General features: G+C 38.7%; 2 protein-coding genes across 16 annotated transcripts in view; one reads left to right on the forward strand and one right to left on the reverse strand.

Moving 5' to 3' along the window:
* The window catches only part of htr7c (5-hydroxytryptamine (serotonin) receptor 7c), a gene marked incomplete at both ends in the record, with an annotated part of 29144 nt that extends 26753 nt beyond the window's left edge, over window positions 1-2391 (reverse strand). Inside the window, one exon of the mRNA XM_079484239.1 lies at window positions 1931-2391. Within this exon, the coding sequence (XP_079340365.1) occupies window positions 1931-2391 (461 nt within the window). The remainder of the gene's footprint in view (window positions 1-1930) is intronic.
* Window positions 2392-9300: 6909 nt separating this feature from the next.
* On the forward strand, window positions 9301-27979 carry piwil2 (piwi-like RNA-mediated gene silencing 2). Of its 15 annotated transcripts, none has more exons than XM_079487179.1 (24): window positions 9301-9453; window positions 10652-10936; window positions 11037-11133; window positions 11957-12053; window positions 12460-12660; window positions 12788-12988; window positions 15934-16044; window positions 16299-16416; window positions 16860-16984; window positions 18864-18944; window positions 19196-19309; window positions 21771-21959; window positions 22113-22197; window positions 22631-22720; window positions 22931-23071; window positions 23691-23804; window positions 24231-24419; window positions 24646-24771; window positions 25008-25124; window positions 25196-25284; window positions 26414-26519; window positions 27008-27261; window positions 27428-27535; window positions 27639-27979. In XM_079487179.1, exons 2-24 carry the CDS (start codon window positions 10679-10681, stop codon window positions 27793-27795), a joined length of 3168 nt encoding a protein of 1055 aa, XP_079343305.1. In that variant the 5' UTR covers window positions 9301-9453; window positions 10652-10678; the 3' UTR covers window positions 27796-27979. The 15 variants fall into 15 exon arrangements, with proteins under 15 accessions (XP_079343305.1, XP_079343300.1, XP_079343299.1 ...); XM_079487174.1 differs by having other exon boundaries at window positions 9312-9453; window positions 24670-24771; XM_079487173.1 differs by having other exon boundaries at window positions 9314-9432; window positions 24670-24771.
* The last annotated feature ends 17 nt before the right edge of the window (window positions 27980-27996 follow it).

Raw genomic sequence — 27996 nt, forward strand, 5'->3', positions numbered from 1 at the left:
CAAGGCATTTCAGTTCATCAGAAACATGCACACAGTATCTTATTGTTACAGTCTACAGTATATACACCAGTACTTGGCCAATCACAATGCCGACTGACTGATCTCATCCTGATTGGTCCTTACACAATCTGTTCATTAAAAAAATAAATCAGACCAACCTTGTTATTGATTCATTGGGAATTACTAGAAAATCACTAAACAGCTGCGTGTCCTCTCCACGGTATAATTTCAACCAAGCTCGACTACACAACTTTTTTCAAACATACACGTGTCATTTGGGTCTTTAGGTTTGTTTGTAATTCTTCAAAACACCAAAGAGTCAATTGAAAGATGATTTTAGTACGTACATGCATGATTAAAGCCACTACTAAACGACAGCAGACATGATGTGCTGGAAAAAAGAAAGTGCATCTTTTGGGACATTTTCCTTGAGCTGCTTAAGCAACTGATCCTTCAAAAAACAGTGTGTTACAACAACAGAGATGCATTTTAAATACACCAAAGCGATGTCTGCCTTTAAAGAAAATCAGACAAATGCGATGTTAACAACTGGGACCTATTCTTCTAGGCCAAGGGATAAAGCTGTGAAGTCCAAATGCCAAAAGGCACATACCTGCAAAAGGTTAAGCACACCTGAGCTGTAAACCATTTCCCATCGGCTTTCCTATCTGAAAAAATACCCCATTAAAACCAAAGGTAAACTGAATTTTAGTGGTCAATCTCTCTCATACCGAGATGCAAGATATCATTCAATTATTTCTTAGATTTGGAATAAACTAACAATGCTCAATAATTTCCTGGCCCTCAACACATTTATAATTGTTTTTTGACCCTGGGGAAACAGAAATCAAAAATGTTTGGGCCACCGCAGGGCATTAAGTAAGTGGGCCTTGTATCTGAAATTGATGTACATCTTGCTATTATTTACATGTTTTGAACACACACAAACACACACTGCAAAATTAAAATTTTGACTATAAAACATGAGTCCTCCTGTGTTTGAAAACCAATTAATACATTTTTGAAGTTGTTGTATATTGCTTCCACTTTCAAAGGTTAATATATGCGGCGAAGCTGCAATATGAAAGAGTCTAACGAATATGTAAAATTATATGTTAATGTACAGTAAATAAAATTGTGTTTGTACACCTCTGTACCAAATTGGATTTCTAGTGTTACAGCTAACTACCGCCATCACTATAGTACATTTTTCATTTTTTTTCAACAAAATCAGATCTCTTGCAGGGTCTTCTTGTACTTGGGCAGGCCAAGGATGTTGCTTCTTCGGATGTGTCAGAGCAAATCAGGGTCTGCCTCTAACCTCCTAGTGTTGTCACACGGGCGACTGGCTGCAGGTGAATTTACCCTATTCTAAGACTAGGACACGGCGTTGTCAGTCCTAATGTCTGTTTTACACTGGACACGTCCAGATAGTTGCCATGACATTTACATAAGGCAAGTTTGCGCTGCAGTTCGGTACTAAGTGAAGCTATTTGGAATTATGATGAGTTATATTAAATGAGCAACAATACTGGGAAACATTTATGACGTGATGGGAGGTTGACATGACATGGCAAAGAGTTCTGCAATTTGACATGCTGTAGTAGCTAAGTCTTGACTTTGTTAAACATTTTATTATTCCATACATTTAAATATTGTATATAAATATATATATAATATATAAACATTTGAATATTTATATTGAATATTGCACCAATTATTTCGTTGTAAACAGGGATATTTAAGTAAACTGCACAGCGAAATGAAAATGAAGGAAAATAATTGACACGTTCTCTTATGCAATAGCCTACTGTACATAGGTGGTCTGAGACAACTGTAGCCTAACTATAGTGGACTAATCAACGAAAGGTACGTTGGCATCATTTAATGGACTTATGGACTGGTAGAGAAAAACCCAACCTGCACTCACCTGTCCACGCTGATCACGCACAGCGTCATGATGGACGCCGTGCAGCACATCACATCCATCCCGATGAATATGTTACAGAAGACCTCTCCAAAAAGCCACTTTCCACCCGTGAGGTCCGTCACGATCACGAAAGGCATCACCACGATCGCCACGGAGAGATCCGCCACGGCGAGAGACACCAACAGATAGTTGGACGGCTGTCTGAGCTTCTTAACGACGCACACCGCGATCACCACGAGCGTATTTCCAATCACCGTAACGGTGGTGATGATAGCCAACATCAATCCGATGACGATCTTCTCCGCCGTGGTATAGTCGAGTAACTGCTCCCCGCAGGATTTGTTCCACATGGCCATTGAGGCGTTAAAGAACAGTTGTGAAGAACCATTGAGAACTTCCGAAACGACCTCTGGGTGGGTGAACGAGAAAATATCTAATGGACCCGATGAGTTGAACATCATCCCCGCGCCAATATCCCGAAAGCTCGCCAAGAGTCCTCTCCGTGCGCAAAACGCATGCTGAACCGAGAGCACAGCGCAGATCTGGGGTGTCTTCCAGCTCTCCAAACGAAAGAAAAAATAAGGCAAGTTGTTAATATACGAGAAAGGAGGACTTAAATAAAGAAGATGAAAAATCAATGAGGTTTGGCTTGTAGGTTGGTTTTGTGCGTTGATGTGGCTGAGCACTCCTTGGCTTGATGGAAGTGACAGTTCCGCCGTTCGTGCGGGGAAGTGTGAGAATTGCGCACTCTAGTAGGTTAAATGCGTAACTTTCACATCAAAAGGGAAGAGGATGGTTGCTCCACCTACACACGTTTTAGACACTTGCTTTATCTTTTTTTTTATAAGGAACCTCAAACCATCTATATACACTTGTTGGTTTTAAATGTTTATTTCTTGATCTCAATCTTTCTGGGAAGTTCACTGTCAGATGTTATCGTTTTTGTTTGTTCCTTGTTACAGAACTATGGATACAGGAGATAATATAACATGATGAAAATACTGTATGTAATATTATAGCCTATTATATAAAGTATTTTCATCATATTGTTGGATACAGCATTTGTTTTATTTATGTTATTTTATCCCATGTCTCCTGCAAAAATCAAGGGCTTAACAAGGCTCCAAAATTATAGGTTCTGTAAAAGAAAATTCTAAATGTATTATTTCTGAGAAAAAAATATCTTGAAATTGAAGTCCTGGGATATTAGTGTCTGTGAGAGCATAAAAAGAATTAAGGAATCCTGTCAGTCATGTTTGGATTTGGTGATGTTGGTCTGACACATTTGGTGGGTGGGGTTTTGGAAAGAAGTGGTTGAAGGGGGGTCTACAGTCTAGCAGTGGCCAATTCTAACAAATATCCGATGATGTTAGTGATCTAGTGAAATAAACAAAAAGTTTGTGGGTCCAAGGGTTGCTCCACGAACTCTGTCTAGTGCTTAAGCTTAAGAGACTTTTCTTCAGGGGGGTTGTCGGTGCAATAAGTATACTGCAAGTCGCTTTGGATGAAAATGTCAGCGAAAAATGCTTATCATTCTGGACTCCTCAAAACACAGCGCAGAGCTCATGTGATAACACAAGCCCTAAAAAGTTCAGCTTTCAAAAGCTGTTTGGTTGATGAGAAAGGAAACTTTGGAGTAAAAAAACAAGAAAACACACCAATTTTCTCATTTACATGGGGAGCTCTCAATCATGTGGAGTTATGTGGCATGAAAAGTAAATCTGTAATGAAGCAGAGAATAGTTTAGGAAAGGACATCATGTTCCCAGGCCACTGTAGAAAGACCACCATCATCATCACTGACCATGGAACAGAACAGCTGGGGCATGTCACCCCAGGGCCTTCATGAGAATCTGAATGCATAATTCCTGTGACAGTTCCTTTGGTTTAAGTTATGGCTGGATGTATAAATTAGGATGAGAGGTTTACATTAAAGGATTGCCCCAAAAAAATGCTGTCATTATTTATACTTAGTCTTGTACTATTTTAAATAACTTGGACTTGGAAGGAAGGGGACTGTCAAGTATGGAGGGATTACTGGGTCAGATTGTAAACTGAAAATCTAAAACTAAAAGTCTTAATCTAAAACTAAAAGTCTTAAACCAAAACTAAAAGTCTAAATTTAAATGAATTTGGTATTTAGGATTGGGTATTTTGTATTTAGGATTGGGCATTTTGTATTTAGGATTGGGCATTTAATCATTTAGCCATTTAGGATAGAGGATTTGGGGATTTAGGATTGGGAATTTGAGGATTGAGTATTGGCCATTTAATCGTTTAGGCATTTAGGTTTGAGGATTTAGGATTGGGCATTTGAGGATTGAGGAGTGTATGCAAATTAGGAGGCGTGGCCCGAATACTGGAGGCTGGGTTTGAAATGGCTTTTGCGCAGAGGCACTTTATGGACGCTAGAGGGAGCTCCCAGTGCTAAGGAGCACAGTGGCAGAGCGTCCTCTTCAAAGTTAAAGTTGTCGTGCTCTGCGATCCACGTTGGCTGCCATATTAACAATGGCAAAGCCAGAGCTAGCATCTTTGTTGAGATGGGCGCTGGACGTTTCGGACAAAGAAAAGGATTCCAGTAACGGTGGAGAGGCTTCTTCCTCGACCAACAGCTTGTCCATTTTACCAACACCGCAAGTGTTCGGTCTAAACGCAACCACGACACGCGCCCACCATGCTGTTCAAGGTAAGTTACGTTAATGTTAGAAAAATATTAAGTGCAATGTGTATTTTTCCTGTCAAATTCAAGTTAACGTAACAGTTAAATATGATGATCGGATCGGAACCGCGTGCGAGTCACACAATGGCGAGCGCTAATAGAGCCGATGTTATGTAAGCTTATTACATGGCTACCAAATAAATCATTACTTTGACACAAAATAATGATTTAAAAATAAATTTATTGATTTAAAAACTATTCTATTGCTTCAGCTAAACAGAACTGCGTCCATAGCAAGGCTATTATTTTTCTTGGCAACGGTCAGTTATCTTTGCAGCGGTCTAACAGGCCGCATTCTACATTGGAATTCAACCAAAGCAAGCCATGTTATATTACTTAAAATTTAAAATCATGTAATAGGCTACGTGTTTTGTATACAGTCCCATCTAGACTTTGTCCAGGGATGGAACAACCACAGCATCCGAACTGCCAGCAATATGTCTCCCCTGCAAATATCTCTGCTACACATCCACTCACTCCACAGGGTAACTGCTGTGTGGCGACTGGGCCTATTCTTGCAAGAATAAATACATCTCTTTTTATAAATTTGAATTTAAAAAAATTTTTTTTGCCTCAACACAACACTAGCTGTGGTTACGCTGTTACCAAGATTAGAGATATTTCAATGTCAACAATAATGTTTTCCCTGTTGAAAAAATATTACATTAGAGAATGTTCCTGTAGTTGAATGATTCTTAAGTTGTCACTGGAATGCATTGTTGCAACTCATAAGCTTGCATTTACACTCTGATTCTTGGCTTTTATTTGTACTGTTTAATTTTTTAAATAGCCATTTTGCTCATCAACGGGTCAGTGAAGAATATGGGACTGACTGGAGTGGACCAAGTGCAGCAGGGGTGGACACTCATCTTGAGATTCCAGAGATTGAGCTTCCAAGGCAGCTTACTGAAGCAGACTTTGCCCTTCTACCTCAACCAAGCACAGAGCAACGTGACACTGGTGTTCGAATTTATTGTGAAACTGTGGATGTATTGTCAAGATTATTGTAAGGAGAACCAGGGCATGTTCAAGATACAGCACAACTACGACTACAGTAATTCAACCCCCCTAACAGACCGGAAGTAACTTACAAATGACCCTTCTCCTCGTAGTCCTTTCCTGACAAAATGCATATAAGGACACAGACCATTATTAATAAAAATGGAAGTCCTTAATTGAGATTCATTTACTGTAACATGCCTGTATATTGCTTTACTACACGACTTGTATTATACCAAAAAAAGATAAAGTGTTAGTTTCTAGTCAAGATAAGATTATAAAGAATTTATTCATTTTCTATGGGGCACCACAACAACAATTACAGGAAGAACAGAAAAGTAATTTAAAGATATAACAAACAAAATAAAACCATGTAATTATAGGTCATATAATAAAAAACTAGGAGAAAATAAACTACAATATTGAGAATTAAGTGACTTTGTGTCTTAGTGAGTGAAAAAGTCTTGAGTCCAGGGGTGTCTATTGATCCAGTTTTTGCAGAATGAGCCATAGCTTTGGCTGTGACACAAAGTGGTCCTCCATGTCCAGGTGAAACATCTCTATCTGCAAGAAGGATGACAAGTCAGTGGGTGGGTTGTATATTGTTTTAAGATAAGTTACTGAAACATGGCCTTAACGGTTCAACAGTCCCCTCTAGTTCCTTCAGGTGAGTGGCACAACACTGACTGAACTGCAGTGTTAGCTGTGATGGTTACAAGATAATATTGTAACAACCGCACGAAATACAAAGGATGCAGATCAGCACACTTGGACGGCAGTTAACACACACAATTATATATGTATACATATATATATGACATCAAAGTACCACGAGAGCGATTAGAGAGTAGACGCTGACACGATCCTTATGCTTTTGAATCGCTCTCGCGGTGCTTCGATGTCATAAACCGATCGGTCTTGCAGTGTGCAGTGCCGGTTCAAGTCGAACAAGCCTAATTTCTTTTCCCTCACAATCTGTATGATATATATATACGCTATATAGCAACAAGCACATCTACTGGCAATGTGAAAGGAGTGTATCTACTACTGTCTGAGAGGTTAACCGCAGTTTAAAAAACAAAACAACGTGTCCCAATATAATAATACCCTACTAAAGCATGTTAGCAATATCAGCTAACATAACTAGTAGCTAATGTTAGCATCTTACCTGCTGCTTTCTCGTCGTCAGACCGATAGCACTCGTTTCACTGGTGACTCTGTGTTTGAGGCCACACATGTCCACAGCGTCCATAAAACGCTGTCATTAAATTGAAGCTATCACACAGTCCTCGCTCCAGCCACTCACTCGCTCTGTTTGGTTACATTACACTGTGCTCCTTAGCACTGGGAGCTCCCTCTAGCGTCCATAAAGTGCCTCTGCACAAAAGCCATTTCAAACCCAGCCTCCAGTATTCGGGCCACGCCTCCTAATTTGCATACACTCCTCAATCCTCAAATGCCCAATCCTAAATCCTTAAAAACCTAAATGCCTAAACGATTAAATGGCCAATACTCAATCCTCAAATTCCCAATCCTAAATCCCCAAATCCTCTATCCTAAATGGCTAAATGATTAAATGCCCAATCCTAAATACAAAATGCCCAATCCTAAATACAAAATACCCAATCCTAAATACCAAATTCATTTAAATTTAGACTTTTAGTTTTGGTTTAAGACTTTTAGTTTTAGATTAAGACTTTTAGTTTTAGATTTTCAGTTTACAATCTGACCCAATAATCCCTCCATAGTCAAGCTCCAACATTACAAACAATCACTACATGTTATTAAAGTGATCCAGACCATTAAAGGGATAGTTCACCGTCATGGTTCTTTCATTATCAATTCAACCTCATGCCATTTCAAACCTGGTATTTCTTCAATGGAACACAAAAGACGATATTTTGAGAAACAACTTTTATGTCCATGCAATAAAAGTCAATGAGGTTCAATGGTGTTTAGTAACCAACATTCTTCAAAATATTTTCTTTTGTGTTCTGTAGAAGAACGATAGTCAAAGAGATTTGGAACGACATGTTAATGATGCAATCATTTTCTTTTTTGGGTGAACTATTTATTCAAATGACATTCTGATCACAAAATGCAAAAACTTTTCTTCTGATGCTCTTGAATGTCAATGCACCTGGGTCAAATCATGCTGAAGAGATGAACGCCAAACGAATGCATTCTGCTTCCCTCAAGCCTCACTGGCCAATATTCAGTAAATAGCTTGATGGGCAGAGCACTGATGATGAGTGTCAGCTCACATTAAAACTATGCACTAATTTGCTTCTGGTGACAGACGCTGCTGTCAGTGAAATGATCCTGTTTATACTGCAATGCCACAATGCATTTAAGAGACTCCTTAGTTAGTGAGGAATCGTAAAGGGTATTTGTTTACAAACCTATGTATTCTGTAATGATATTTTTATGATAAATATAATTATTAAGTATTTCTTTAGAGAAAGGTAATTGAATCAGGAAATGCAGGTTAGATTGAAGACCTGTGTCTCTACAGGGACACTGCGGCATAATAACACTACATAATTGCAATTTTTATGATTGACATTTAATTAAAATAACTAAATCTCTAAAGCACTTATTGAAATTCTTTTCCACATGAAATGAACGATATGCTTTAAAACTATGTTCAAAGTGATGTAAACGCATGCATGTCAGAAGACTTCAGTAGCAGAAGAAAACGTTTTTATTTGAGCTGTACTGATGAGACAGATCACATAACTTTTAATGTACACTTTCTTTAAACTCATTTTACATTTGGCAGATGCTTTTATACAAAGCGACTTACATTTCATTGTACTATACATTTGTTTCTGATTATGTGGAATCCCCTGGGATCGAACCCATGGTGTTGCTAGCGCCATCTTACCACTGTGCCACAGGAAAGTCATCATTCCTGGCTGCAAAAGAACATTTCTATATGGCATCTCAATACTTAGTATTCCGTTGGCGAACAATATACCAGAGATGTGTCTGCTGCGTGTGAAGTGCGCAACATGTAGACACATTGGCCATAGATCACAGGAGCACAGGAATTGTCAGATTTGTAAGAAATGGCAGAAAGATGTTACTCAGTTGAACACGTGGTGTACTTTGTTAAATTCATAAAATTGTCACTGCAAAACACTGCACTTTTTTTGAGCATCCCAACAAGCCCAACAAGACATACATTACCGACTCAACCAATGCGTTGGTTTAAATAGCTGCGGTTTTTCTGTAGACATTTTTCTTTTCTGAAAGTTCTGGTGAGCTCAAACACTTGTATGTGGCTGCATAATAAAACAATGTTTACTCTATTAGTTTGTGTCTTAATACAAATCATAAAAAAGTTAGTCACACATTCCTCTAAAACCAGCAAAAGGACAATGTGAAGTTATTTTTGATTTGTAAAGACTTTGTTGACTGTGTTTTTTCATAATAATTATATTACTAGTGGCTATTGAAACTGGACCATTTCACAAATTATGAGCTGTGTCAGCAATAGGTTAATTGAAACTGTCAAAATGACTATGTAGCCTTTCATGGCCTTTTAATTGGTGCTGTAACCCCATTGGTCACACGGTTATTTTAACGGACTGTTAAATTCCTTTGAAAAAATTGATTCATAAATATTTTGTTTAAAAGCTGAGTGAAAAACCAAACCTGAGAATATAGGCTTGGGTTAGTAATAAAACACATAAAATATAAGTTTAGCAGAAGTCTAGTTATTTCGAAATAAATTCGAATGATCAATTTGGTAAAATTGATTCATTGATTCATTCCTGCAGGTACTTAAACTGATTCAAGACGTGAGTCGCATTTTACGCTTTATGAATATCGGAATAGTCAGATTAATTTTAGCCTCTCGAATCGAAGAATGATTAATTGATTCATTCCAGCAGGTACTTAAACTGATTCAAGACGTGAGTCGGATTTTACGCTTTATGAATATCGGAATAGTCCGATTAATTTTAGCGACTCGAATCGAAGAATGATTCATTGATTCATTCCAGCAGGTACTAAAACTGATTCAAGACGTAACTCGCTTTTTTACGCTTTATGTATATCGGAATAGTCCGATTCATTTTAGCCACTCGAATCGAAGAATGATTAATTGATTCATTATAGCAAGTAATTAAACTGATTCAAGACGTGAGTCGGATTTTACGCTTTATGTATACCGGAATAGTCCGATTCATTTTAGCCACTCGAATCGAAGAATGATTCATTGATTCATTCCAGCAAGTAATTAAACTGATTCAAGACGTGACTCGCATTTTACGCTTTATGTATATCGGAATAGTCCGATTCATTTTAGCGACTCGAAGAATGATTCATTGATTCATTCCAGCAGGTACTTAAACTGATTCAAGACCTACATCGCTTCATGAATATTGCTGTTCATGCGAATCACTTTGACGAATCATCAGAAGAATCGCGAATCGAACAGGCTCAGTATTTGTAATTGACAGTCAGAGGTCAACCATCGCCGCGTCGTCTCAATCACGCATGGCTTATATCTGCAGGTATATTTAAAAGTATCTATCTCATTACGCACATATCAACATGAGTTGTGGTAAGAAAAAGCGAATTTTATTTATTGATGTGTTGCATCTAAGTTAGCCTGCTGTCGAATGTTTAGCTTCATTTTCCTCACGTGCTCAATCACGCTTTGCGCAGGTGCTATCCCTGACTGGATTTTTCGCCCTAGTAACAACTTGCATATATTTGGTATTTTATTTACAATTGCGAAGTAGATTCAAATGTGAACCAAGTTTTAGGTTGCCAAACGTTGAAAACGACCTTCATTTGTTAATCGAATTAGTTAGCGGAAAACAGCATCGTGCTCGCAAGTAATTTTTTAACCATGCTAATGTGCTAATGCTTATATGAAAATTATAAATGGCCATGTGAGCAAATATTAGTATGATTTAATACCGCTGGCAGTGCTTTAACAAAGCACATCAATTTGTTCACAAACTGAAATTTGTGCCCTTCGTTTGTTAGTTTTTATTAATAGCAATACAGGAAAAAATGGACGGAAAACAGCCACCCTTCACCGGTCCACCATATGGCAGAGGAATTGCTCGCCCCGTCAGCGAGTCTCTGGTTGGCAAGGTGGGACAGGGAGATTATGGGAGAGGGAGAGGATTTCTGATGCCCATTCCTGAGCCAAATGTTGGGATGGGTAGAGGAGCTGTACCTGCCATGGACGTCAAAAGACCAGATAAACGAGAGGAAATGCCTGCCCTGCAGTCAGAAGAGCCAGGGCTGGTCCCAGTCACTACCAAGGTACAGTATGTGAGCATGACATTTGTGCCATATCGTCTTTCAAAGAAACATGATATGGTATTAGGCTTATGCATGGTTTCCAATGACTTTATTTTGATAGGTCGATGTTCCTGGGCCGGGGTCATCACTGGTGTCCATGTTCAGAGGGATGGGCATCGAGCCTGGAAAAACATGGGGCAGAGGAGCAGCACCTATTGGTATGTCAAAAACGCACATTTTATCGAAAGACGGAATGCTTTATTTTGTTGTGTATTTGTGTCCCCAGCAAAGATTTGAAATCCTCGTTGCATGTAATTATAAATCAGAAAGTTGATTAAATACCTCATAACTAGAATATAATCATTCCCAATCTTTTTTTTCTTCAACACATCCGACTGGTGCCATAAGAAGTCGGCAATTGTAAATGAAACGCGTCACAAGCAGCCCTCTTGTATACTGCATTAAATCAAATTCATACCTGTTACTTTATACTCCATTCATGTTAATACCAGGTTGATTGGAGTGGGCTTTACATTGGGTTCCTTCATCCTTGTATCCTTGGCAACACCAACGAAGTTGAATAGTCAACCACTTAGACATGCAGTTTATTGCTAAAGACAGCAGGAAGGTCAAGTAGCAAATCATAATAAAAACCCTAATCTGCGATGTAAATGCGAATAATTAATGTACACTCATTTATCTGTGTGCACTTAAGAGCTTTTTTCATTTTTATAAGGTTTGAAATAGTCCATTGTTTGTGGGTCCTTCGCTTTTGTCTGGCCCCGTTTAAACAGGACGACCTAAACACATTTATCACACCTTTTTTGTTCAAGATTGTAATAACCTGTTTCAATTATATTGTTTATAATGCACTTGTTATGGAATTGAATAAGCTCTCATAGCCAAGCCAATCATCAGATTGGCCTTAGAGGGCGGCACATGGCAAAAAGTCAATGTTCTGTACTGACTTAGAAACTTTTTTGGAAAATGATACATTTAACCATAACCATCTTTGTTATTTGTATATCCTTTCTGATGCAGGGCGGGGGGCAGTGGGCGATTTTGGAGCAGGTGTCCAGTCTAAGATCAGCACCGTTGGGGCATCAGCTTTGCATCTAGAAAAAGATCAACCAGTCAGGTGTGGCTATAAGAGTAGACATCCCAGTGTGCACAAATATTGCGCTCTGCTGGTTGTCTTTTCTCGTTTTTGTAGATAGCAGTCATTTACGAGCCTGTATGACTTATTTTTTTCTGTGGAACGTAATGAGACGTTTCAAATAATATTGACTTCTTATTTTTAACCGTACAATAAAAGTAAATGGTGACTAAGACTGTCAGTTGTAATTTGTTTGCCTGATATCTTTTGTGTTCTGTTGAGAAAAGTAAAGCATACAGGTTTGGAACGACATGTGGGTGCGTTAGTAATGACAGAATTTCCAGTTCTGGATGGATGATCTCTAAAGCTGCTGTTATACGTGATGAACCTGTTGTGTAGCAGACTGTTGTGTTTCACAGGTCATTCAAATTTAACTGCATGTTTCCAGTTTTCTCGGCAGAGGATTTGTTGGTCTTGGCAGAACAGTATCACCTCTTATGGGTGTGGGTCGTGGCCCGACTTCCCCAATGGGACTTGTGTCTACCATTTCTGCCCCTTTATCCCTGGCATCTAAGCCCTCTCTCTCAGAAGATGGCCCAGCTCCTTCAGGAACACCTCCCAAAGCAGAAGTAACAACGGAGACTGTGGGGTAGGAATTTACCCTTTGGTTTGTTTTGGTGGCTATAATGTTGTCAAACAGAACTTTTTGCATAGCAGGTAGTTGTTGTGTTTCCATTTGTTCCAAACACTGGTCTTTTCATTTTGCATGGTTACAGCTTTCTCGGCAGAGGATTTGTTGGTCTTGGCAGAACAGCATTGCCTCACATAGGTGTAGGTCGTGGCCCGACTACCCCAACGGGCCTCGTGTCCCCTATTACCACCTCTTTCCCTCTGCCAGGGGCACCCTCCGTCTCTGAAGATGTCCCAGCCCCTCCAGGCACAACACCTAAAGTGGAAGTGACAATTGAGACAGTCGGGTATGACTACTGATTAAGTTGGATAATTTAAAGACAACTAGGTTTAAATTTCACAGGGTCTCGTTCGTACGAGTGAGTAAAATGAATTTTTGCATCGCAAAAGATTTATTTGAACATTTAATGGGATTTATGAGTGGTTAATGACGCACTGTGGTACGTGCAGGAATGAGCTAGCAGACAGCTCATGCGCTCCCTCTGTCCCCAAACTTAAGTGTGTGTTTGATTACATTCGGCATAAAATTTTGGGACAGACTGCTCCATGTTTTTAAAATGCTCTTACAGAACATTATTGTCATATTCCGATCATTCTGCACAGCACGAAATGTAGTCAAACATGTTGGTTTCTGAACTCTCCCTCACATGTTTATTAAAAGCGAGGTCAAAAGACAGAATCCATGTTTCATGTGGCGCGTTCAGAGAATTCTGAATTACAGCCGTGTGTGGATGTGCTCAAAAACATGGTGCCATTTCTTCTCTGACAAGTGTTCCGCACATGCAGCTGAAAACTTATCCAGTGAAGTGTTTTCCATGTTTACCCTTATCTTTTGCAATGTACTAACAGCTGTAAATAACAAACAGCACGTCAATGTCTGCTAATTTCCGATTCGTGACCTAGTGACTCATTTGAACTGATTACTTTTGTTTTAACAACTCGAATTTCGAACACTGAAGCCATTAAATCAGTCACTCAATACACATCAGGACACAATCGGGCTTAGACTATTTAACAAAACTGTAATATTTAGTATTTACAGTTTATTTATGACAATGTGTGTAAAGTACATGTATAATAATTAAGTTCTGAGTTGCTTTTGAGTTTCGAGCTAGCTAAATAAAGGAGGATTGTGAAGAGTGACAGGTTATATTTCTGCTAGATCAATTTATAGCCAATACAGTGCATCCCGAAAGTATTTACAGCGCTTCACTTTTTCCACATTTTGTCATGTTACAGCCTTATTCCAAAATGAATTCAATTCATTATTTTCCTCAGAATTCTACAACCAATACTCTATAATAATAATGTGAAAGAAGTTTGTTTGAAATCTTTGCAAATGTATTAAAAATAAAAGACGAAAAAAAGCACATGTTCATAAGTATTCACAGCCTTTGCCATGACACTCAAAAATGAGCTCGGGTGCATCCTGTTTCCACTGGTCTTCCTTGAAATGTTTCTACAGCTTTATTGGAGTCCACCTGTGGTAAATGTCTGCAGCAAAAACAATTTCTGCGGCATGGAAGGGCCCAGGGGTAGTAAGCACAGTGGCCTCCATCATCCGTAAATGGAAGAAGTTTGGAACCATCAGGACTCTTCCTAGAGCTGTCCGCCCAGCCAAACTGCACGATCGGGGGCCTTAGTCATGCAGGTGACCAAGAACCCGATGGTCACTCTGACAGAGCTCCAGCATGTCTCTGGAGAGAGGAGAACCTTCCAAAAGAACAACCATCTCTCCAGCACTCCACCAATCATGCCTGTATGGCAGAGTGGCCAGATGGAAGCCGCTCCTCAGAAAAAGGCACATGACAGCCCGCCTGGAGTTTGCCAAAAGGCACCTGAAGGACTCTCGGACCATGAGAAACTAAATTCTCTAGATTGAACTTCGTGGCCTGAATGGCAAGCGTCATGTCTTGAGGAAACCAGGCACCGCTCATCACCTGGCCAATACCATCCCCACAGTGAAGCGTGGTGGCAGCACCATCACTGCGGGGATGTTTTTCAGCGGCCGGAACTGGGAGACTAGTCAGGATCGAGTGAAAGATGAATGCACCAATGAACAGGGACATCCTCAATGAAAACCTGCTCCAGAGCACTCTGGACCTCAGACTGGGGCGAAGGTTCATCTTCTAACAGGACAATGACCCGAAGCACACAGCCAAGATAACAAAGGAGTGGCTACAGGACAACTTGTGAATGTCCTTGAGTGGCCCAGACTTGAACCCGATTGTACATCTCTGGAGAGATCTGAAAATGGCTGTGCACCGACACTCCCCGTTCAACCTGATGGAGCTTGAGAGTTTTTCAAAGACGAAAGGGAAAAACTGCCCAAAAATAGGCGTGACAAGCTTGTAGCATCATACTCTAAAAGGCTTGAGGCTGTAATTGGTGTCAACGTTGTTTCAACAACGTATTGATCAAAGGCTGTGAATACTCATGTACATGTGCTTTTTTCATTTTTTATTTTTAATAAATTTGCAAAGATTTCAAACAAACTTCTTTCACATTATTATTATTATTATGGGGTATTGGTTGTAGAATTCTGAGGAAAATAATGAATTGAATTCATTTTGGAATAAGGCTGTAACATGACAAAATGTGGAAAAAGTGAAGCACTGTGAATACTTTCCGGATGCACTATATAACTTGAAAGAAACTAAATAAATACAACTGTACACAATGTTTATTTACATTTTTGGGGGATTTATTGAGCTTGCAGTTCACAAGAAGGGGACTTTTAACTGTGGATGAACATGGTTGTCACCTACCACGGAAGACCTTTTTTGACTCATGAAAAACACTTCCTGTTAACCGATCAGGTTCGATTTGCCCCTCCCTAATAGTGCACAGTGCATAGATAATAAAACACAAGCGTTAAAGCGTGAATACCAGGCGGTCTATAGCCGACTATTTTAAAAGACAGAGTGACGAATTAACTGAACGATTCATCCACTGAGGTCATTATGATTACAATAAAAAAAGGGTGTGACCAAATTGTACGTTGGTGCCACCAACTGAGAAAGTGAGTTGCATCAGTGTGACCAGTGGAAAAATTAATCTAGAGCACTTTTCTAGGCTAAAAAATATTAGTTAACTGATTGTTTTCAAAATCATTATTATTTTTTAATTAGGATAAAGGATGTGGGTTCAAAACTATATGAGGCTGATTAAATGTTGAGAAAGGGTGAATTATGGATAATTCATGTTTAAACTGTGTGTGTGTCTTCTGCAGGGAGCCGCTGAAGAAAATTGGCACTAAGGGCAATCCTGTATCTATCGGATCAAACTACATCCCCATCTCCTGCAAAAATGAGGCTGTGTTTCAGTACCATGTGACTTTTACGTAAGTCTTTATTGTTTTGGACAAAGTATTAAAGGTATTGTTCACCCAAAAATGAAAGTACTGTCATGAATTACTCATGGTCAAGTGGTTCCAAAACTGTACAATTGCTTGTCTGACATGCTGATCTTCACTCATGGCCGACGGCTGTCTGTTGATTTAAATATTATTGATCATTATAATATTGACAATTATGATGAACAGCATCTTTTTTAAATCGGATGATTAATGATTTTTTAATTGTCTTTGCATTTTAGCCCCAACGTGGAGTCTCTCTCTATGCGCTTTGGTATGATGAAGGAACATCGACCCACTACAGGAGAGGTGGTGGCGTTTGATGGATCTATCCTCTACCTGCCCAAACGTCTTGATGAGGTGTGTATGTGTGGTTAAGTATGGGACAAATTTATCATGGTGCAGTGATGGTGATGTCATTTGAGTATGCCATAGTATTTATAAGGTACACGTTCGAAAAACTATGGTATGTTTTTGTACTTTAATTTTAGTAAAGCTATTGAGGCATGTTCGGCATGGAATATCCTGTATAGCCATGCTAGTTTCTTGTTTCTCATTTTGCTCATCTTTGCACTCGATTATCCCTTTTATTTCATTTTCAATAAAGACCAGCTGACTGTACATTATCCAGCTTATTACGTGGCTGTTTGGCAAATAAATCAATGAAATACTGATTTGAGTTGAGATTATTTTATATTGGAAAAAGTAGACAGAGCAGAGAGATACACAACACATGAAACTGGCACAGCATGTAGTATGTTGCAATGATGCGTTTCTTCTTCTCATTTTCAATATTGTAACAGGTTGTTCATCTCAAGGCTGAAAGAAAAACGGACAACCAGGAAATCGTCATCAAGATTCAGTTGACCAAGATTTTGCCGCCCAGCTCAGACCTATGCAACCCGTTCTATAATGTCGTCCTGAGGAGGTGTGTCGTCTCAATACTCAAGACCTCGCTTTTTAAGATTTTAAATGTCCTCTTGAGAGACAACAGAAATATTCGCCGTTTATAAATGTACAACCCCATTAGTGGTTTGCCATGGGACAGTTAAAAGCTGTCAGTAAAACAGGAAATAAGATGCTTACATGTGTACTAATGCTCTAAACTACATAATTTATTGGTTTATTAAGCTACACAAATAGGTGAAAAATGACCAGCCACATTTACATATAAACACCTAATTAGTATTCAACAGCTTGGCCTTCTCTGAGGAATGGCAGTGTGATCTATGTCTTAAGGTACAGGTTATCCAATTATAACCAGTCATACAGTATGGAAAGCTTAAAGATAAAGTCTTTTTCATTTTACACACATCCTGTTTAATTGCATGGCCATTTAAAATGATACATATATTTTTGATTAGCATACTTGGACCAACGTTATAAGTAGAATTGCTATAAAAGAGTGAAGCAATGCCCTTTTGACACAGTCGTCATTTTAGAACTGAAATACTACTATTTTGCTTATTGCATACTAAGCAGTATGCATTATCCTTAAATAACTACTTGCTTAACGTATCTCATTGTATGTCTGATTTAACGAGCAGTGCCCAGCAGTTACAGTTTCAAAAATAAGTTATTCTGAATTCAAACCCAGCTTTGTGTAAAATTCTCTGGATTCTTATCAACTCGGATAATGAGTCAGAAATGAGAGGTGAAATATCACAGCTGATATCACTTCCTGCTCCTCCTCCACACTGAAACCGTAAGGGCGAGTGAAGTGCATCGCATGTGGGATACGATGCCCCGTGCATTGTGCTTCGATTGTCTGGTGCACATTTCCATAAAATTACTAGCTCACACAGCCCATTCAAACAGAAAAATACAGGATCTCTTCTTGTGTTTTCAATAAGGATAATTCTCCCCTCTTTGTTACAGAAAGAATTCTCTTTTCATAAGAGAAAACCCGTAGCAGTCGTATCACTTGCCGGATTCCCTAGTGTGGTGTCCTTGAGTGTCAGGGCTCTTCAAGTCATCCGTGTTTGAAATCCACAGTTAGCTCCAGTCTCTGTAGGGAATGATAGCCAGGAGTGAAAACATGCTCCTCAGAGATCGCTCACCTGCGCCTTCTCACCCATCCATGCGAATGTGCTGGGAAATAAATCAAGTTCGATGCGGTCTCAATAGTGTTTCTTGCCTTTCATTATATAACATTTTTATTTATTTAAAGTAGCTATTGGCTTAACTTGATAAAAATCTGCATTCAGATTCAGTGAGAGGTTGACACAAAAGTTGGTACAATAACATCCCGTCATGGGTAATATCAAGGCTTTGAATTTGATAGCTGGGCTGAATATGTAGTTTAGCAGAGATTGGGCCAAAACGCACACAAACAGTTTGCTTGCCAACACTGCAAGCTTACTGGTTGCCATGGGAACCTGCTTCCTTTCTGATTATTATTTAGAAAAAAAAAGAAATGTCGGTTAAAGGTTTTTTCTTCATTCTCACAGTATATAAAAATATATAAGTGAATTTCTTTAATGATAAGAAATTTTTTCGAAGAACTAACAGGGGGCCTGCAATGCATGCTGGGCCACAGCCCACACTTCAGAAAAGATCATAAGAGTCATCACGGAATTATCAAAATCAAATAAACCTAATTATGTTAAGCGTGTGACGTAAAAAGCAGAAAGGAAACAAGGACTTTATCTCCCACATTTGAGTCTTTTCAATTACAGCTGGTGTATTGCACCATTTTTCCTGCATGCACGAGACTCATCTGGGTAATAATGGCTTGTTGACAGTCAAAGCTTGTTGACAATCCTCTTCGCTGTCCTGTTTGTCTCATTCTTTTTCTCTCTTTCCAGAGTGATGAAGATATTGGGCCTGAAACTGGTAGGCAGAAACCATTACGACCCCAATGCTGTTGTGATTCTTGGCAAACACAGGTATTTTCTACCGACCTGATTGTCCGTGATTACACTCCAAGCAGATTTGCTGTGCCCGATGTTGTTTGGCATCACGCTGAATCAATCTTGACTTGAGCTTCGGTATTTTCACCAGGTTGAGCTCTCGAGCCCTGTGATTACCAGAAGCACATTGTGAACCGCTGCTCTTGCGATAATAAGTTTACCTACTCTTTTGTTCTGTTCGAGCCGTGAGAGTGCTTGTACCTCATCTGACTGTTTGTGTGCTTCAGGCTGCAGGTGTGGCCTGGGTACTTCACCAGTATCAAGCATACTGATGGTGGTCTGTACCTGATTGTGGACGTCTCGCATAAGGTGCTGCGTAATGACTCCGTTCTGGACATCATGTGAGTATGATTGGTTTTAAAATCTAAAAGGGAGCTCACTAAAATTCTTAACAGGGCAAATATCTTCAGGGTTCGTACGGGTGCTGAAAATCTGGAAGATTACATTTTTTTAATGCTAAGGTAAAAAATGCTTTGATTCGGAATAAAGGGCTTGAAACTGCTTGACATTTTAATTTCTTATCAAATCAGTATGTGCAGTTCACTTTTTAGATAAAATAACTTAAAAGTTCTTATTGCGTTTGCCGTTCGCATCAAAAACATTCTGCTCGAGCTTTGCTTGCCACTCTAATTCTGCGGCTGTGGCGGATGGCTACATATTGAAGAGTTCCGATTCAAAACCCTCTAAAAGCACCCTACGTCAACGTCAAAAATTAGATTATGATGTTAAGTTAATGTTCTCTACACATAGTATACGTTTCTCAAATAATTTTGCTTTAAAACCCACTAAATGCCAGACTCTGCCCGATCTGAAATATCTGGAAGTGATGTTAAATAGAAGAGCCTAATAATTCAGTTTTGCATCTGAATTATTCATATGGAAAAGACAACATGGGTGGATTGAAAATGAAATACAATTTAGGATTAAAACTAAATTATCGAGTAACCTTCTCCAAAGTCTTCCAAAAGGACATTTTTCTCCATGGGAGTTAGCTTTTTTAGCCCACGTAAAAAAAACCTCATATATAAATCCTTATTCTTTAAAATATTAGTCACATGTAACAAACACAATTATGCAAAACTCGTCTCAAATAATATTTGCCAATATATTATTATATATTTGTTCTATGTTCTTGACAAAAAGTAGACTACGTTATTTGGCTTTTTTTTACTTTGGTCATCTATAAGAATATTTCCATCTGTTTCCCTTACATACTTTATAAACCACGGGCTCCAAATGTTTTCAGTTCAGGACCCATCTCGTACATTTTTAACACTGGGAAAAAACACACATTCGTTCCATTTCATTGTTTTCTTATCATAAACTAATACATTTTATTGTAATTGGGGTGGGCGGAATGGGCAAAATATATTTAGCAAAATGACTAATTTTGATTCATATTTCACTGAACAATCTCCCGTTATAATTCTATATATTACCTCATTTTTCTTAGATTGATTTACTTTAGTGAGCATTTACAAAAGCGCCGCTCGCGCATCCATTGTCCAAGCACAATAAATAAGTGAATCAACGAACAAGTGTAATTTTTAGTCATGTCACTGTTCCCTAAGTGAAATGTACCGCAGCCGAGTGTTTGGGAACCCAAGAGTTATAGTTGAAAATCACAGTGCAGTAGCCAATGGACAGACCCGAAGGGCATGTGCTCGCCCACTGTGCTAAATAGCCTATTCCCACAGAGTTATTGTATAAATATTTTCAATATTAAGGTATTATTTTTCATTGATTTGACGTTTTGCCATTTTACCATGGTTAATTTATGTTAGTGATTTTACCACGAATATTAGTTACAAGAAAACTATAACGGATACACCAAAGTGATATAGAGCCTATTCATGGCTTAATATTCAAAAGCCATGTTTTTCAACTAAAACAGAATTAAAATAAACCTAATTACTGACCCATCCTGCATCAGAAGTGGATTTTGAACTTGAACTTGAGCTTATGCATACCTGTGAATTGTAGACGCGATGCTGCGCTTTTCGTCCAGTGCACGTAATGTTTTGAAGTCATAACCTGTTTGTAAAGAAAATCTTGAAATCCAAATTATTTATTTTAAAATTATTTATTATCAAATTGATAAATTAAAAGCTGTTTTGCTCTTTATGGTGTGTGCTTGTGATAGACTCAAGAAGACAAAGCGCGATGGATCATCTCATTGGGCTCTAAATTAATGATCTAAGCGCATGTTCTAAAGCGCATGGCGCAAGTGTACTTAGGGTGTCTCCAAATCCAGTTTTGCTAGTTTAACGATAGAAGTGATCGCCACGCCCACCACATGATCTAAAAGGGTTATCCCTATTCTCTTAAGGAGTCATGTGTTATGGGCATAACGTGCAGTAAACCAATCAGAGTCCCTCCGATTCCCTTTCAGAGCCAGTTGCGCTCACACCATGGCGGATTCGCTACTTGCATGGCGGAAATAGCAAGAGGACAATAATCTTTTACATTGTAATCCATTTATTTGCAATATTTGGCATTATTGTGTGCTGCTGCACGTCCCTCTGTGTGTAATGAGCAGAATTTAAACAATTGTCAAGTTGGGAATGTCATTTAGGATCTTTTTTTAGCACAATGTCTTATGTATACTGGAAAAACATAAAAACACGCATTGAAAGTACTGGAAAAGTTCTGGAATTTATCTTTATTGATGCACGCTAGACAGTGTTGGTCTTATGTTTTGAACCTCAGGCGAAAATCAATAGGATTTGTTTGCAGAAATCTGTCCAGTGATCTCATTTGCTCAACCCTGACGTCTTTTCAAAACTGTTTTGTCTGCTGTAGGAATGTGATTTACCAGGAGAGTCGAGAGAGCTTTCAGGACGAATGCACAAAGGAGTTTGTCGGCTCAATCGTTATCACGCGCTATAATAACCGCACTTATCGTATCGATGGCGTTGAGTGGTCCAAGTCTCCCAAAGACACTTTCACCTTGGCTGATGGATCAGTGACTACATTTGTTGAATACTACAGGTTAATTTGCTATTTTGGGAATCCGATTTGAACTTTTGTTATGGTTGGGCTAGAAAACAACTTGATTGTCTGTTATACGAATTACTGAGATGATGAGTGCGAGTCACAGAGGCTTACATATTGCATTTTTTAAGTTGCGTATTGCATGCACAGGAAAAACTATGGCATTACCATAAAGGAACTGGACCAGCCGCTACTCATCCATCGTCCAAAGGAGAGATCCAAACCTGGAGGAAAGGTAAAACAATCCATAGGTTACATTTTAGTCAGTAGTTTCTTTATAAGCTGAATTCAAACTCTGTACTGCCATCTTCTGTTTGCATTTGATAACAGTAAAAGTTATTTTATTAAGTCATTTCTTTGTCCCAATAACATGAAAACCCGACTTTATTTACACACTTTTTTTCATTCGTGATATTAACAGACCCATGGCTAATGTTCCTGGCTAACATATTACTATATCACCAATGTGTTTTGTTACACTTCCCCAGGTAGCAGTTGTTATATTTAAACCCCCTTGAGAATGTTTAACTAGATAATAAACAAGTTCTTGATTTTCTTTGGTGTTTACAAAAATAGCAGACATCATTTAACATGCCACTATGTAATATACATGGAGATACAAGATACAATGTGATACTAGGATACAGACAGGATTTGTTTTATAATAGGTGATAACTGGTGAGATTTTACTGCTTCCTGAGCTCTCCTTCATGACTGGCATACCCGAGAAGATGAGGAAGGACTTTAGAGCAATGAAGGTATGATTCCATGACCAGTGGAAGGCCATCAATACATTTACATTTATGCATCTAGCAGTTACTTTTATGCAAAGTGGCTTTTGATACACATTTTCAGTATTTGTGTGCCCTGGCAATCAGAACCTTTATGTAGGTAATCCAGTTAGTACTATTGAAGTGTCAGAGAGTTGTTTGTGGGTAACCTGTCGGCTTCATTCATATCTATCCAAGGATCTGACCATGCACATCAATATGGGAGCAGAGCAGCACACCCAGAGTTTGAAGAAACTGCTGCACAACATCAACACCAATGACGAGGCTCTCCGTGAACTGGCGCGATGGGGCCTCTGCATCAGTCCAGATATTCTGGTGGTGAGAATGGAAATGCAAACTGGCACCTGTCAATTCAGTTTTAAGGATTATTTTTGTTGGAGTATGCTACATTTAAAAAAATGTTGTCCGAGTCCAGTATCAACTGATGCAAATATTAACTGAAATCACTGATGTACTGTTCATGCTTAATTATTTGTAGTGGTTATGTCAATTAGCATACGATATAATGTTCATCGTGATTCATAACTAGCCTAAAGGGGAGATTTTTCAATGCAAAACACACCACAGATATTTTATTATACCATGCTCTAAATGCCCAGTTTTGCATGTGAGGAGAAACACGCTGTTTTGTTGTGTGTCTCTATTTTGTCATGGTGTCAGAAGTAATTCACATATGTCGCTTGTGAAAACAAAAATGGCCATGGGTGGACCCGTTCAGAAAAAGGGGCGGTAATATAAAAACCACTCAAGGGGAGCAAAATCTGTTCGACTAAGTTTCTCACCGACTTGCAGAGATTACAAAGTTACTGGGTTGTCATTTTTCATATTTTCTGAGTTTGTAGACGCACCAGAGAAGCAATTACAGCACTTAAACATTGAAAAAGTCAGATTTTCTTGAAATGTCCCCTTTAAATTCCAAACTTTTCTACCTACATAGACGCGAGGAAGATCTCTGCCCAGTGAAACCATCTGCATGCAATCAGCCTCCTTTGTCACGTCTTCATCAGTGGACTGGTCCAGAGAGGTGGTTCGAGACCCTTCCATCAGCACTGTGAGTCAGCACAATCTGAGATCTCAGACACAAAATTGCTGTGAGTCATAGGTTTGCGAAGGAGTGTACATGTGCAACGCCCGGCAGATGCTGAGAGGAGGCGGATTTCTGGAGCTGTTAAAACTGAAGTTCACAGGCCATAGAAACAGCATCTTGAAATGCATGGAAATCACAAGTCAGATCGCTGTGTTATTTTGTATCTTGCCTCACACACTTTGCAAAATGTATGTAAGGTTAAAAATGGTTTCTTCCAAGCAAACTGGTATGAATAAATTGACAGCCCTTTCGACTTAAAGATTTAAATAGACTTATGAACTATTTTCATGAATTCAAAGGAAAGGAACGACTACGATTATACAAATCCTTTAATTTAATAAACCTTGTTCGAGAGCTAACAAACCTCGTTTTATGATTCCTCTTTGTTAGATCCCTCTGAACTGTTGGGCTATTTTCTATCCCCGACGAGCAGCCGATCAGGCAGAGGATCTGGTGTCCACCTTCTCCAGGGTCGCCGGACCCATGGGCATCAGAATCGAGCGACCAATCTGCATTGAGCTGCGAGACGACCGAACCGAAACCTTTGTCAAGAGCATTCACTCTCAACTCACCAGTGAAGTAAGAAATTGTCAATACAATTAGATAGTAAAAAAAAATTCTTAACATGAAATCTCTTTTGTATTTAAACATATCGATTTCATTTTACGTGGCAATGCAATGTTATTTAGGACATGTAACACGAATCATGTTAGGGTGAGGTTGGTGTGTGACATGACTAAATACTACTGACTAAATGTTATTTTTGAGGATTTGTTGGTCCTATTTAATGTTTATTGTAATGCAGTGTTGGCTCTCTCCTGGGTTTCAGCCTCGTCTGCAGCTGGTTGTTTGCATTATGACGGGAAACCGAGACGACTTGTACAGCGCCATCAAAAAGCTCTGCTGTATTCAGAGTCCAGTACCATCACAGGTTTCATTTGATCTCATTCTCAAGATTTGTATTTTTACTACATTATTAGCTGCTTGGTTAACAATAATGCAACCAAAGATAAAAATAAAAGAACTGAAACTAAATAAAGTTAATTTTGATTGAATCTTAAATGACAATGTTACTTTTTTATTAGATTTTATGTTTATAAAATATAGATATATATTTAGCATTACATTCCTAAGTCACATACATGTCTGTTTTCTTTCTTTTTCTAGGCCATCAATGTGCGGACCATCTCTCAGCCTCAGAAGCTCCGCAGCATCGCTCAAAAGATCCTTCTGCAGATTAACTGTAAACTGGGAGGAGAGCTGTGGACAGTTAGTGTTCCTCTGGTAAGTGTGTGCTTTCAGTGCCCAGCAGCCATGTGCCATTTGACAATTATTAAATATGTATTTATTGACAGAAATACCTTATGGTGATTGGAGTGGATGTTCATCATGATGCAAGCAAGAAAAGCCGATCTGTTATGGGCTTTGTGGCAAGTCTCAACAGGTAACTGAAATGAAATGGTTTTGGTTTGTCTGGGTTGATCTTTTGATTGGGACCACCCAAAGTCCCTTTACAGCAGGTTGATGTTTATATATGTGTGTATATATATATATTAGGGGATGCACGACTATTGTTTTGATAAGAAACCTACTAGGAAAAATCAGTACTCAAATTACTTTACTACGTGGGTTAAACCACCGTAATTGAAAAGACATATATATACATACATACATACATACATACATACATACATACATACATACATACATACATACATACACAGTCCCTCCAGTTTTTCGCAATACCATACTCGCAGCATAAATTGCACAATCAACAAAAACATAAAACATATTTTATTTCACCGCCAAATTATCTGCAAAAAATATCTAATTATGTCTAGTTTGATTGATTAATGCCTTATTTCCACTATGATATTGAACAAATGTTGCCTGTCGCACAAGTGAGTGAATGATGTGTGTGTGATCCTTACTTGCCTTCAGTCTCACATACGACGATCGGACCAGGTGAAGCAATATACTGATGTTACAGGGTAATTTAGTGTAGCAAAATCAAATAATCTTGTAAATTACTCTCAACATCACAAAAGCGTTTTCTTTTACTACCATCAGCGGGAGCAAACATATGCTCATGCAGTCTGACAGCACGCCAGTAGTCTTTTTAGGCTTATTGCTTGAATGGTCAAATACACATAATTAAGTTGAAATATCTGTCTTGGCGAGTATTTATGTAAACAAAATCGGTTAGCAGTTATGTATTAAGTGTAAAGCCCTTAAGATGGGCAGGTTGGTGCTCATAACTTATTTTTTAAACGGAAAGGTTTAAAATTAAGCGTGTTTGGTGCTAAATAAAGATATTCGAGGATATTGCAGGAAAAGATAAATATATATATATAGCTACTTTCATGTAATCTGTAAGCTGGTACACTTTTGTCATGTGGTACAACCAAGCAAAATGGCATTTCATCAAACACCTTTTAGTAGTAATAAAAAACTATATTATGAACTGGCAAGGTCAGGGTTGCATTGATAAATACTAACAAAAATTTGGTTGCACCACCTAACATTTTTTTTAGTTGGCAAGTCAAATAAATGTATTAATGGTGTCTGCACAGCATGCTGACTAAATGGTACTCCAGAGTTACTTTCCAAATGCCTCATGAAGAGATCATCAATGGCTTCAGAGTGTGTCTGCTCGCCGCCCTGCAGAAGTACTACGAGGTAAAGTGTTTTTACATTTACAACCATATTAAGTAGGTTAAATGTTTGTTTATGATGTATATAAATATTGTTAACATTTTGATACGGCTTTCATTATTAATCGAAATTGAGTCGGACATAGATAATGTTATAAATCCTAAAGGATAAGATAATGTTTAACTCAAGATTTACAGTGTTTGTATTTTAGACAATAATTAGCTTTCACTGTGTACACTGTTAAGTTTTATAAGGCTAAGAATTGGATGTTTATGGGCCTTTATTACATACAAAATATATAGGGCAATTCGCTGTGGTAACACTATAGTGCTTGTGAACATCTAGGGAAGGGCATCGCCCCAGTTGTGTTCTTGGAGACCCAATGTATATTATAGCGTTTAGCTCCAATTGGCAAATTCAGCTCTCGATGTGCTGTTTTAGGTTTGTTTGATTTGGGCTGGAGCAGTCTTTTAAAACCTGTCATTAACCATAAACCTGCTTCATGTTAACAGGTGAACCATACCTTCCCCGAGAAGATTGTCATCTATCGGGACGGCGTGTCAGACGGACAGCTAAAGACCGTGGAACAGTACGAGATTCCACAGATTCTGAAATGCTTCGAGACGATACCAAACTACGAGCCAAAACTGGCTTTCATCGTGGTGCAGAAAAGAATCAGCACCACCTTGTACTCCTGCAGTTCAGACCACTTTGGCACTCCCTCGCCAGGAACCATATTGGATCACACGGTCACAAACAGAGACTGGTTGGTTTACACAGCTGATGCTGGCACAGACCAGGCAGTTCGCCAAACGTCTTTAACTGTGTTCTACATCTAGACGTGCAATGCGTTGCAAAACGTAGTGCATTAACTTGAAGTGTATTTTATAAATTAGTATATATGTATATAAATTGATGTTTTTGCTCTTTAGGGTGGATTTCTACCTCATGGCTCATTCAATCCGACAGGGCTGTGGGCTACCCACACATTACGTTACCGTATATAATACAGCTAACCTAACCCCTGATCATTTACAGAGGTATGAACACAGTTTGGTCTAATTTGTAATATTAACTTAAGCAATTTTAAAATATATATTAGTTATGAAACAACTGCACATAACACAATTTTGCATCTGGCAGGTTGACCTTCAAGATGTGCCATCTGTACTGGAACTGGCCCGGAACAATACGCGTACCGGCACCGTGCAAATACGCCCACAAACTGGCCTTCCTCTCTGGCCAGTACCTCCATTCAGAGCCTGCAATCCAGCTTTCTGACAAACTGTTCTTCCTTTGAGTGAGTCTGCGCAGAGTCTCAACGTGACCACAGAGGAGTGTTCTTAGTGCTTGTATTCTTCCTTTTGTCTTATTGTTGTTTTAAAAAACTGTTTAAGAAAGTTCTATTCAAGTTCCTTTACTGTGCATTTTAGTTGTTCGATTTTGTGGAGCATTACTGAATAAAGTTGTGCATTCCAAACTTCAATTTTCCCTTTGTGTC

This window comes from Barbatula barbatula (assembly GCF_947034865.1).
Source record: "Barbatula barbatula genome assembly, chromosome: 2".
Classification (NCBI taxonomy): domain Eukaryota; kingdom Metazoa; phylum Chordata; class Actinopteri; order Cypriniformes; family Nemacheilidae; genus Barbatula; species Barbatula barbatula.

Bases quoted from the DNA above. Each gene is read 5' to 3' on its own strand.
- piwil2 (XM_079487179.1), top strand. From the start codon at position 10,679: ATGGACGGAAAACAGCCACCCTTCACCGGTCCACCATATGGCAGAGGA. The intron at 12,661-12,787 runs GTAGGAATTTAC...GCATGGTTACAG, and splicing joins GTAACAACGGAGACTGTGGG to CTTTCTCGGCAGAGGATTTG. The intron at 16,985-18,863 runs GTGTGTCGTCTC...CTCTCTTTCCAG, and splicing joins TATAATGTCGTCCTGAGGAG to AGTGATGAAGATATTGGGCC.